Here is a 13,800-nt window from a genome sequence, read left to right as displayed (position 1 = left end):
AAAAAAGAAATATTTTCAAAACAAAATTTTTTGCTCAATGATTATAACGTTTTTATTTTGTTTCAGGTAAGTGAATTTATAGTAGCGACAGTGCTGCCAAATGATTGCGGCGTAAGTATGAACTACGATGTATGGTCACGTACAAAAAAACCTTTCACTTATTCAAACACGTGTAGAGTGGACAGAACTATAACTCTACATACAAAACACAGATGGCATTCTTTACTTTTACAGCACGAATGCTGATAGCGCTCGGAGATTTAAATTCTTATCCAACTTCTAAAAAAGGAGGAGGTTCTAGAATGTTTGGCTGTATTATATTTTTATGAACATTTTTATTTGAATTGGGACACCTAATTGGGTTTGTTCGCCGTTTTTAAGAATGGGTCTTGACCTAAAAAATAATAAATTACGTTCCATGTAATTTATAAAATGTATAAGGCGATAGACTTTTCATAGTAATGTAGCAACAACCACAAATAAAATGTTCTCCTATTTCCATAGAATTTCATCGAAAAGAGGTTCCTTTAATATTTCTTCGTGGAATACATTATATCTTTTGAAATTAATGTTCATATTACACTTCTGTTTACAAGGCATAGATTCTTATTTTCGCCTTTAAGCCTATTGTTAGAAAGACTTAAATCGCGTAAACCCGGGAAAATACCGTATAATCAGGTTGTTAAAGAGCAAAAGTGGTCAACGAAAGTGAACTTGAAGCGCAGAATGAACACTGAACACAGAAGAAAGTGATAATTCACACCTGCCGGGCTAGCACGGCCACCAGTAGAAATGCGAAAGTATGGACAAACTGTGGAGATAAACTTAAAAAATTCAATTAAAATGCCACTTTTGCATTGCGTTGAACTAAGTTAATACTTTAACACATTGTATAAAATTCTATCATTGAAAGACCGACCTAGCGGATTTTTAAAATGTTGCATATTAATTATCGAGTTATTGAGAAAAAACTAATTTGGCGATGAATCTGCGTCGTTCTTTTTCACCTGGCATATGAAAGACGGGCGTGAGTGTGAAGAGAGATGGACGATGTTTGATTTTTGGGGTTAGTCGCCCTCTTAATTGAATTTTTGTCGGTCGCGATTGGCCGCGGTAAAGATCGGAACGACACCTTAAGTTTACGTCCACAGTTTGTCTATACTTTCGCATTTCTACTGGTGGCCGTGCTAGGGCTACTGGCCGGACTATCGCACTGATCTGAGCAATTATATTTGTTTAGTCAAAATTGTTACTTGAGGACATGAGTGAATGAAGGGGGTAACTAACATTTTTAAGAGCAATTACGCATTCTAGCCCTTCTGAACAAACCTTCTAACCTAATTACTTCATCATCTGACTAATATATATAAGTTTTCTAGTCCTAAAGCCTCCATTTATACAAAATACACAGTTTTTAAATTGGGTTTTTGAATTATTATTTTTTTGTGATAAATGGAAAGATCATATATAAGTTTTATGACAAAACTATTTTTTTTTTGCAATAATTAAAAAGTTATTTCAAAATAAAAATTAAATTTTAAATTCAGTACCGAAGATCCGCCGACAGCTCCCGAATAAATCCGAGCGCGTGTGACGTCACAATGTTAGTTTTTGCTCATTGTAGCATACAGAGATATAATAATTAGTACAGTGTTTTGAGTTTTTATCTAGTAAATTCTGTTGGCATTGTTAAATAATCAAAAATGTCAAAACTCAAAAGTTATCGCTCTTGTTTTGTACCATTATGTACAAATATTACAAAAACAACTCCTGAAAAAATGTTTTTAAATGTTCCACAAGACGAAAAAGGTCGAAAGAAATGGTTTCAAGCAGTGCACCGAGATTATTCAAAAACAAAATCAATTTTTTTTTGTTGTGAAGATCATTTCGATGTAAGTATTCATAATAATATTGTTATTAATTATTATTTATCTAAGTGTATAAATCAAATAAGTATAGTTCAGTAATTAATTTTTTAAGTTTAATTAGAGTATTAATTACCTGCTGAAGCTGCGCAATCATGACACTGAACATCATGAACTTTTCTTAATTTTTCATTGATAGTTAGAGTAACTGAGTAAGCTTTACTCCGAACTCGGTGTTCTGGACACACACGTCCTTTTAAAACACAAATACCATTCTTACGATTAAGTTGAACATAACCTATAGCTTTATCACCGTAACTCTCACGTGATGCTCTACAATTAATGAAATAATTATTAATTATATTTAATAGAGAATAAATACTTATTTTCATTTAGAATAGTATTTTTTAACAGACTTACCTTGATGCCTTAGCACCTCGAACTTCAGCAGAATTAAACCGAACGTCATTTTTTAAAAACTTTGTGATCATAAATATATCAACATCAGGAATATTATCCGATTTTGCTTTTATAAATCCTTTATCACACATAGTTAGTCGAAATAAACTTTTCAAATCGTTTTTCACTAATAAATTTGAGATATTTTTATCAAGTCAAAGATAATAGCCATAAAAACTGTACTATCATGAAATTGCTTTAACATTATGACGTCACAAGTATGGCGACCAATCATGGCGCGTTTACAGTCACGTGATTTTTATTTGAATTTTATCAATTTTTAATTGTTTATAATTAATTAAAAAAAATTTTTTTTCAAGTTTTTTGCATTAAAAATCAATATAATTAATAATAAAGTTTTAAAATACATAAAAAAAATCAATACTTTTTTTTTTCAAAATCCCAATTGTTATCCGCTTCATCCACTCATGTCTTCAATTATTAATTACTACAGTAGCAGCTTGCATTATTGCGTAATACGTTTACTTTGGCTCACCATTTCTTTAATTAAAAAAGTTAGATCTAGTAAAGTAACTGCCAGCTAAATTAAACAATAATATTACAGTAGCAGGTAGTTTTGTCCACCCAAATCTTTTTTACTACTTATATAAAGCAAAAAGCTCTTTTAACTCAACATTTCAAGACCACACAACATATTTTGACGACCTCTTACATAATATTTCAGTTCCTGGATCATGGATGTGTATTAAATATGTGTATCATATAATAAAAATCTTAAATATATTATGTATACTGTAAAGTATAAAAAGTATTAAATATAAATCCGTTGTCTGGTACCCGTAACACAAGTCCTTCAGGTACTTAGCACGGGGTTAGACTGACGTGGTGTGAAGCGTCCATAGATATTATTATTATATTATTATTTTTTCAAATCTCAGCGGATACTCTTTAGATATTATATTTGAACTTTTATGATAATACTTACAATGATGTAGTAATCACTATTCAAACGCTATAAACTGTCCTTTCTGGTTATGAAATCTAGGTTTGAAAGGAAATTAGTCTGCCAACGGTTAGCTAAAGTAAAGTAACACTAGAGTTCTAAAGATAGAATATTATGTACGTAAAAGCTTACTTGACTTTTATTTATTTTTGTCACAATTAGAGAGTAGAGAGTAGAATATATCTGTAGATATATCCGATAATTGTCATAATATTAAATATTATTTTTAGCCTACTTTTATAATATGAACATGATAATGCTTACATTATTACTGTTGTATTTTAAAAGGTAAAAAGCCGAAGCCAAAGATACCTAACCTAACCTAACCTATAATAAGTTATATCTAATATAATATTATCATACTCAAAAATCCCGAACCCAAATTTTCTATGTAATTAGCTCCCTGAGATAAAAATGTGCAATAAATCTATCGACCTTCACCTGTGTCGGTTAGTGACACGGCGAGCATACCAGTTCTCTCATTAACATTATTAATGAATGCTTATTGTTTGTTTTAATAATGAACTGCTAATGAATCAGTATTCAATACATCACTATTTTAATTAATTTGATGAAGCCGAATTTGGTTGGCCAAGTCCTTTTATCACTTTTGAATGTTTAAATCTAAGTTTTAACTTGATATTTCATCAATTTGTAAAATTACGATTTTACGATCTAAAAAGTGTGTTGTAAGGATGGGTGTTAGCGAGAAATGAAAGATGTGCCTGGTTAAATAGTTGGCTTTATTATGACATAATAATCGAGTGGTTACAGCTTATATACGGTTAAGATATATCAAGATACTACATAGGTATCACTACACTACACCTCCCTTTTTTCAAAAGAAATTAAATAATTAAAAATAACATTATTTTATTTTCTTAACATTAAAACTACTTAAACATCAGTAACATAAGTTCTGTATAATTTTAACCTCTCATATCCACCCTTTTTGAATATACCAATCGATAGAGGGCGCACAGGTGAACAAAAAAGCTCTGATAAACTTTTCTCAAAAATCAACCCCTATCGAAAGACAGGCCGAAATGTGACCCTCGTTAGTACGGAGAAAATACTTTAAAAAATTTGGACGAAAAAATTCAACCTCTTATAACCCACCCCTTTTGAATACACCAATCGATAGGGGGCGCCAAGGGGAGTAACAAAGCTCAGATAAACTTTTCTCAAAAATCGACCCCCGGCCAGATACAGGCCGATATACGAACCTCGTTAGTATGGCGAAAATACTTTAAAAATGTTGACGACAAAAATACAACCCCCTATGAACACCCCTTTTTATTATACCAATCGATAGGGGGCGCCAAGAGAAGCAAAAAAGCTTAGATAAACTTTTCTCAAAAATCAACCCCTGTCGAATGAAAGGCCGAAATGTGACACTTGTTAGTATGGCGAAAATACTTAGAAAAATTTGGCTAAGGTTTAGGAACCTACGTCAATTAAATGTTGGTGACATGGGTTAAGCAGTGCATTTTCTACTGCTTGGATCTAATTCAAATTGATAAAAGCTGTTCTGGAGGTCGGGGTGACTGAAATAAATTGCACCTAAAAGCGAATCTAAAATTTCGACTATATTTGGAAGAGGGAAACGGTCATCCACAATATTTTCGTTTAATTTCCGGTAATCTACTACAAGTCTATACTTTTTATCCTGGCAGGGTCGCCATGTAAGGATGGGTGTTAGCGAGAAATGAAAGATTAAATAGTTGGCTTTAACCAGGTGCCTGGTTAAAGCCAACTATTTAACCAGGCACCTGGTTAAATAGTTGGCTTTATTATGACATAATAATCAAGTGGTTACAGCTTATATACGGTTAAGATATATCAAGATACTACATAGGTATCACTACACTACAGCGTGTTAATAATTTACTTATTTGGTAGAGCTCTTCTTTTTACATAACTGCGTTAGAATACTCAAGAAAAGAGCGTATTCCCTCATAAAAGGCCGGCAACGCATCTGCAGCTCTTCTGATGTTGCGAGTGTCCATGGGCGACGGTAGTTGCTTTCCATCAGGCGACCCGTTTGCTCGTTTGCCCCGTTATTTCATAAATTAGCAACGTGTGTCTTTGTCACGAGTTTTGCTCTGGGTACATTTCAGTTTAGTTCATGTTTTTTTAAGGAATGGTTAAGTTTTAAGCTTTATAGTAGGCCAAAGAGCCTTTGTTTTATTATTATTAACAGATGTAATGCTTATAAACATTACTTATTAATTTTATTACTGCAATGTTTCCACGCTATATAGAGGCAGCATGAGCATAGATAAGACTACCTAAACAAAAAGTTCTGTTCGATGTGTCTGTAAGGCCGCGTTCAGACCAAACCGACTGTGAGCCGCCGAATGTGAGCAGGCTCACTGTGAGCCCCAGTGTGAACGTGAACATATACGGCATCGAATGTCCGCGCCTACGCCTAGCGTTATGGCGTATTGTCGGTTAGTTGTGAACGAAAAAGTAAATATGTATGGAAATACAATAAACTGCGTAGCGTTCGCTCACATTCAGCGGCTCACTGTCGGTTTGGTTTGAACATGGCCTAAATATTCTAATATAACTTGTGTACTGTGTGTCGGATTTTGGTCCGATATTCACTGTATATGCAAGTAACGTCCTTTGCTCCGACCTTTGCGTAATATTCCCTATTAATTCCATGCATAAAAACATTACTTAATTAAACAAAAAGGCATTACTTATTAAACCTAAAGACCTACTTAACTCGCGCGGAGTCACAGTCGAGCGCAGATATGTGACGGACGACGTGTGGTGGCAATACCCATGGCCAGCCAATGTGACGAATTTCTTAATTCATATCGGAGTCAATGCTACTTGCAAATTAAACATTTATTCAGTGCATAAGTTACATTTTTGGCATTGCAGTGTTTTGGAAACTTGTTTGTATTTTTCATTTTAATTACATTATTTTTTGTTAATCCCACTAAAGCTGCATTATTCTAGGGTCTTAAGCAATCCAAGAAATAATCATCTTAAACATAGTAAAAGGAGATTTTGTTGTGTGCCGTATGTGGCGACATATTGATACTATGGCGCACACATACAATACTTTTACTATGTCTTAAAAGTACAAGTTGGAAGCCGGCTACATAAAGTTGCAGCAGACGACGTGTCGTCGCGACATATAGGTTTCTATGTACATATTTAGCTATGAATATGTGTCGCTAGCTGCGGACTGCGGAGGGTATTTCATAGAAATACATACAAACCGGTAGTGTCGCTGCGACACGTCGTCTGCGGTTGCTTCAAGTCGCCCGCTGCCAACCGGCACCTTTATTATTTTTTATGTGACGCTGTATTTCGTCGAAGACAAAAATTATAATAATTTTAATGCCTACAGTAAAGTGTAAATTACTTTTTGTAGTAGGCTCCACGTTCTTGCGAAATATAATTATTCCCATTTACCACCGTATATTGTAGTTGGCAGTTAGGTAATATTCTATATACGCGTTGTAATTTAAGTATACCACAATATAAACGTAATATACAGTAGCGTAACTTCGCTGTATTCTTGAAATCAAATTCGTGCAATCCAGACACAAGTTATTCGTCATACTGCATCATTCTGTTATCTAAAGTCGCTGCTAAATATGCGTGAGTACTTAGTACGCCTAATTCGTGTTGTCTAAGATGAAGTTCGTCTACTGTATGTTTACCTGTGAGTGTACTGTCCGTGTTCATCTATTATATTGATTAATGTTGCCATATTGTAGTAAACCGGCGCTTCGACCTCATAAGTAATAGTTTATTGATAGCTAGTCCTTCATTATAGACGCAGATGATGGTATATTATTAATTATTTCGTTAGCTTATTACAGGTGAATAGTGTGTGAATGACAATGATCGCCAGTCGGTATACATCGTCACTAATGTAGGATACTATAATTAAAAATAAGGAGAAACAGAACATATTGTTGATATGAAATTTTTACCGTCGGACTGTTAATAAATTTGAAAAATTTTTTTCTCGATCAGCAGAAATTCTTTTGAATTCATTTTCGTTAAAAACGCCATTTGATTAACACCACCTAATTTTGTGTCATGACCTAACAAGAAAAACAATTAACGCAACGGAAATTCTGCAACTCTCAACATTACGCTTGGCCTTATCTTAACTCCAATTTTACTAATGTCTCTGTCAGTGGCGATCACTTTCCAAAAGACTACTCCTGCCTCTGTCAGCCTCTGGAATTAAGCCCTTTTAACGAGGGCGACTAACCCGAAAAATCAAACATCGTCCATCTCTCTTCACAGTTCACACTCACGCCCGTCTTTCATATGCCAGGTGAAAAAGAACGACGCGGATTCATCGCCAAATTAGTTTTTTCTCAATAACTCGATAATTAATATGCAACATTTTAAAAATCCGCTAGGTCGGTTTCTCAATGATAGAATTTTATACATTGTATTAAAATATTAACTTAGTTCAATGCACGGTTATGGCAATAAATGAAAAATTCGTGAAAATTAGATGCATCCTTGTGAATTTTTTCTATCGAGAAAATTTTATGATATCGTGTTTTTGCTCAGATCGAATTCTTGAAAATATTATAATGTAGTATCTAATTTTAGAAAATGAAACAATTCTGGGCTTATTTTCAAGTAAGTATAAAAATGAATTATAAAAACGAAAATTTTAGGTTAGTCGCCCCCTTAATTCACTAAAATGATAGCCAGGTATTCCTAGAATAGAATTGATAGAAAATTTCCTTATATTTAAGGCAATTTCCTTTTTACAAACATTAAGAGGATACACCAGGGGCTAGAGAAATGAAAAAAAAGTACGTGTAATATCTATAGCTGTCTCCCTTACCCCAAGACTATACCGCAGAACGCGATAGAGACAACTGCAGAAAATCCAGAAAATCAATCATTCGTTGTCCCCTGATTCCTTCTCCAAAACTTAACCGATTTAAGTACTTTTTTCATTAAAGATTAAGAAAAGGCTTGAGCTGTGTTCCTATGTTTTGCTTTTTTTTGTATAATCTAGCCTGATAAAATCTGTTTTCTGGACGTTTGAACAGAGCGGAAAATCTGGCCATTTTTTTGGGTTTTTGAACGTTCATATCTTATTTAATAATTAAAATATGAAAAAAAAAGAAAACAGAGACATTGTATTAGTGGCCGTAGATATTCAGGAAAAAAATTATAACTCTACTAGCATTATCCAGGGAGGAAACAGGGAACAACGTTTGTATGGAAAAAAAGGGCGGTGTGGACTCCTCTTAAAAAGCCCACTTGTTTACTTATCCCGTCTCACCATACTCTTAACGATTAGAATTCTAACCTACAAACTGTTTGGTAACATACGACATAATATACTAAACAAACCGTAATGCAACATATTCAAAACGTAGCACATACGCGTAAACACACGTACTACGTGCTACGGCTTACGAAACGTACTCATATAATCATGGTAGCGATTAAGGAAATTAATAGATATGATGACTTTATTAAAGTGATTTTTAACTTCTTTAAACTGTTTGTTTCATGGGCGTACCCAGGTTCTGGGCCGGGGGGGGGGGGGGGGGGGGGGGGCAAATAAGATTTGATTTTTAATTATAAAGAATAAAAAATTAAGAATTTTTAGTGTAAAATTATTGTATTGCAAAGAAATAGCAAAAAATCGTTTTCTTAATTTTTAATTGTTATAGATGAAAGTACTAGATAATATACTTAGTAGGGACGTCAACATGATCCAGGGGGGGGGGGCAGCTGCCCCCCCCTCGGTACGCCCATGGTTTGTTTGCATTCTGCATAGTTAAATTATAGAAAAAGAGTTAAAGAAAAAAAATATAGGATACTCAAGTACTTAATTATATTTGCAATAAAATAAAATATATTTATGTATACTTATGAATAAAATAATAAAAATATGTTCTTTCAAATTATAGGAAAATTGTTAGAGCATACATGGAGTTTATAAAAATTCGACGCATCCAATAACTTTCATCGCTCTATGGTGTAATAAGTAACCTCTAATACGATGTTACACAGTTATTTTATATTTAGCAAGTTTAAATGATGTTATGATTTGCAAGTTAATTCTGAACTTGGCCGCGATCTTTCTGTATGTTAATTAGTAGGTCAAAAGGTTATGTAGTTACGTTTTAACTGAGTTTTGCGAAAACTTACTCGCAAAAGTTTCACAAAAGTGCACAAATGGAAAAGGTACTCGAAATTAGATTTTTGTGATTTCTGTGACAGTTATAGTCCGGGTTCCGAAGAACAATTTTTTTTATTACCATCAGGCTAATTTTTTGTGAGTAGCTTCATTTTGATGATCAGTAACATTGACCTACAAATAGAACAACAAAAGCATGAAATCCTTTCTATCTCTGTTAGCTACCACTTTCAAGATTTTTCGCAAATAAAAATGTTGTTCGTCTTATCAAAATGAACTACTAAAAGCTACTCGCAAAAAATAGCTTGATAGTAATCAAAAACAAAATAGTTCTACGGTACCCGGACTATTAACTAAAGTGTTATAAATACGACTACTAAATTAGGAAGACATTTTAAATGTGGAGTGAAAAAATTATGCCAAAAAAGTAATCGACTCATTTGCTACCGCCTTGCATTTCGTAATAAAATCATCTAGACATAATACAACTTATGAGTTAATGTTACTACATGTTACTTATTTGTGTAACGCTCGCGATGCTCTAGTTACCTGATGGATGAAACAAACGTATTAGCTACCTTGTTTCTCATGGAATTCTAATGAAAATATACTATTTTTTACTTCCACAAAATCGGAAAAAGTAAATTTTTACTACTGCTTTACTCTTTTTATAACAGAAATAAAAACTGTCTCAAATTATTTAAATGTGTTCACGCACCGTATTAAAACGCATTTTCTTGTACGTGATACGTTTACTGTTTGGTAATACGGCCTTTTAAATTTTGAAGCCGAAAGATATAATCTAACTTTTGTAACTCATATGAGTTGATTAAAATTCCTAAAGAGTACGAAATCTATGACATACAGACCGTCAGTCTTTGAATTTTAAAAGAAATAAATAAACAAAAAATCCTTTTGAATTTCATACTTCCTACGATTTAATATTCTATTGTTATACGTAGGATATGATACTATCAAATGTTAATTACTACGAAAAATAATTGTATTTCTGCATAACATCCGATTTCGACAACGTTTTCATATGCCGGAAATTCTCAGTTGCGTTGCCACGTTGCGTATGTATTTAACGCCTGTCAACAGATATCTGGGGAAGAAATTTTGAAAGTGTAATAATTATAATCTCGGCTATATTGTGCAAAGTGGCTGTAATAGATTACTGCTGATGCAAAAACAAGGTATCTGCTAGGAAGGATAACGAAATCGCCTCGTGTATAATTTTAACGTAACTCCTACTTGATGATAGTCTATTGCCAATACATTACAGAGCCGCCGCTAAACTGCGTAAGTGAAATTTTATGGGTTCTAAATAGTAAATTTACATAAAAATGTTACCTAGTACTGACTGATTTTTTGAAATGTGAACACGAAGAAAAGCTTGCAGTTTATGATTCCTTTGCAGGTAGCAAAGGCATCATACACAAGAGAGAGTTCTAGAGTGTCGAATTAAATTTAGGCTTACTGCGTTTTGAAATTGGAATATCGATAAATCTTGTACCATTGAAACAGAGCAAGCAATTGCGTTGTCGGACATTATTGAAGTTGAAACTATCGGGGTTGCCTAAAGCTGTAAGTCTCGACGTTATGTTTGTCTTTGTTTAAGCGAATTACGTGTAATGACTGTGTATTTTAGCGTCAAATATTTCGAAATGCAAGCGGCGATCCAGTGGCTTGCGATGTGATACTAATCTAGGCCATATTATGTCGTATTTCGTAAATAAGGCCTTCGTACCGTACAACGTACACGCTAATTACGAGTGGACAATAGAGGGTTAAATAAAAGTATTCGGTCACTTTTGGCAGAGCCAAGCTTTATTACTTAACTTAGTCCTTCTCTACATGAAAAAACTTAAAATAACAGGTACATCAGCTCGAAATATCGTTTTTACAGCTATGGAAAGAAAAAGTCGTAACAAAAATTTACAAGAGTTTCAGTGCTGCACGATTGTGGGCCCCGAAGACTCAGAGATCGGGCTTCAACCGCTATTTTACTGGTGACGGCTCCGAGACCCACAATCGTTATTATGTGCTAGCTTAGATTTACATATCACAATATACCGTCTGCTCCCTGCAGCCATTAATAGCTTCCATGATGACCATATTCGTGACCGTGTTCGTGACCGACGACAACTGGGACTGCCACCTTGACCGGGTACGGCACAGGCTTCTCCACGTGGTAGGGGACGTGCTTCTCAATGTGGACGGGGTAGGGCCTGTCGACTAGCACCTTAACGGGGTAGGGCACGTGTTTCTCTACTGGCACGGGGATGTGCTTCTCGACGGGGTAGGGCGCTGGCACGGGCACCTTTACGGGGTAGGGCACGGGCTTGTCGACATGGACCGGGTACGGGCGGTCGACTGGGACCTTGACTGGGTAAGGTACGGGTTTCTCTACTGGGTAGGGTACTGGCTTCTCGACTGGGTATGGCACGGGCTTGGGAATGTGCACGGGGTAGGGTCTGTCGACTGGAACCTTCACTGGGACATGAACTTCCTTGACGACCGGGTAGGGGGCGGGTACGTGGACTGGGACCTTAACGGGGTAAGGTACTTTCTTCTCTACTGGGTAGGGTGCTGGCACTGGTACTTTGACTGGGACCGGGACGTGTTTCTCCACTGGGTAGGGCTGGGGAACGTACACCTTGTAGGGTACTGGCCTGTCGACCGGCACGTGGACGGGGTAGGGTACTTTCTTCTCGACGGGGTATGGGGCGGGTACGTGGACTGGTACTTTGACGAGCTCCTTGACAGTGTAGGGAACGTGCTTAACGACCGGGTAGGGTTGGGGGACTGGGACCTTGACTGGCACCGGGACGTGCTTCTCGACGGGGTAGGGGATGTGTTTCTCTACCGGGTAGGGGACCGGGACGTTCTTGACGACGGTGATCGTCTTGTGAACCTCCTCGTGTCCGCCGTAGCCGTGACCCCCGCCGTAGCCGTAACCACCGCCGTAGCTGCCCAGGTCCAGACCGCCGCTGGACCAGCCATGACCACCGCCGTACCCGATGTCGAGGAGACCACGTTTTTCGTGTTTCTTGTCCTCAGCTGCTGACTTGTCACTTTCAACTGCCACTTCCTTTTCTGCTGCTTTGGCCTCTTCCGCGTGAGCGAACGCCAAAACAGCCACCAGACTGGCGGCCACGAGCTGTGAACAAAAGACTCAATTTATTTCTGAGCTTAGCATTGTAAAATGTTGGAAATGGCTTTAGGAATACATAACTATTTTGAAAAAGAATTAAGATTTTTATAAGCTCCAATTTCGCTTTTGTATAATTTATACTAATTATTTGTGTCACAGAGCTTTTTGGACAGTTACATCTAGCAACTGCGTTTTTCACTCAGTGAAATTCAAATATTGAATTTTTCACAAAGTTCATAAAAATCCGAGTAGTTATAATATTATATATCTTTAATTTTTTTATTTATGTTTTTTTTAATCCGAATGCACTTTTGAATATACACTAGTCACTTCACAAAATACACAAGAACACACCATGAGCTTCATGATGCTGCGTTAGTGGTTGCACTGAAGGCAGCGAAGTCCTGAATAAGAGTGATGCGTGTTGGGCACGTTTCGCTATATATATGCTGAATGAGCGATCGAGCGAAAAAAAATGGCGCTGTGGGACTATAGACTTTCGCTTTCGAGGGTGACGGTGCGCAGCGCTCTATATCGCTCGCGCAGATTCGGACCGGTTCTCTGAGATAATGGGAACAGTTCCTGGAATGTCGGTAATATCTGATAATGTCATCGTGTTTGAATTTCGATTGCATTTGTTTGCAACGCTATTGATTTTTTTTGTGTTAGTTTTCTGTTTTTTTTTTTTTTGGAAAATAAAAAAGTTCACTCGGTTTTATTTCCACTGATTTCGGCAATAATTCCTAGAATATCGGTAATATCAGATAGTGTAATCGTGTTTGAATTTCGATTGCATTTGTTTGCAACGCGTTAGATTTTTTATTTTGTCTTACTTTACGTCTTTTTTTTAATAAATAAGGTCACTCGGTTTTACTCCCAGTGATTTCGGGAACAACTCCTGGAATATCGGCAATATGAGATAATGTCATCGTGTTTGAAATTCGATTGCATTTGTTTTTTGGGTACTTTTTTGGGAAATTTTATTTAGTCACTAGTTTAAATACAACTTCTGTGATATAATGGGAACTGAATGTAATATGGGAACAGTTCCGGGAATGTCGGTAATATCAGATAATGTCATCGTATTTTTGAATTTCGATTGCATTTGTTTGCGAGTTCGATTTTTTATTTTGTGTTACTTTAGGTTAGTTTTTTTTTTTTTTGAAAATTAAAATCGGGTCACCAAGTAGGTTTTAGC

General features: G+C 35.8%; 2 protein-coding genes across 2 annotated transcripts in view; one reads left to right on the top strand and one right to left on the bottom strand.

The window, feature by feature from the left end:
* The window catches only part of LOC121726979 (angiotensin-converting enzyme), a 123,076-nt gene that overhangs the window by 43,026 nt on the left and 66,250 nt on the right, over window positions 1-13,800 (top strand). The gene's annotated exons all lie outside the window — the stretch shown is intronic.
* LOC121726983 (skin secretory protein xP2) lies at window positions 11,288-13,012 on the bottom strand. Its single transcript, XM_042114650.1, has 2 exons — window positions 12,957-13,012; window positions 11,288-12,608 (listed from the first exon to the last, which is right to left on the bottom strand). Exons 1-2 carry the CDS (start codon window positions 12,966-12,968, stop codon window positions 11,541-11,543), a joined length of 1,080 nt encoding a protein of 359 aa, XP_041970584.1. The 5' UTR covers window positions 12,969-13,012; the 3' UTR covers window positions 11,288-11,540.

This window comes from Aricia agestis, chromosome 5 (genome assembly GCF_905147365.1).
Source record: "Aricia agestis chromosome 5, ilAriAges1.1, whole genome shotgun sequence".
Classification (NCBI taxonomy): Eukaryota; Metazoa; Arthropoda; class Insecta; order Lepidoptera; family Lycaenidae; genus Aricia; species Aricia agestis.
This window is presented reverse-complemented; position numbering and strand designations above follow the sequence as displayed.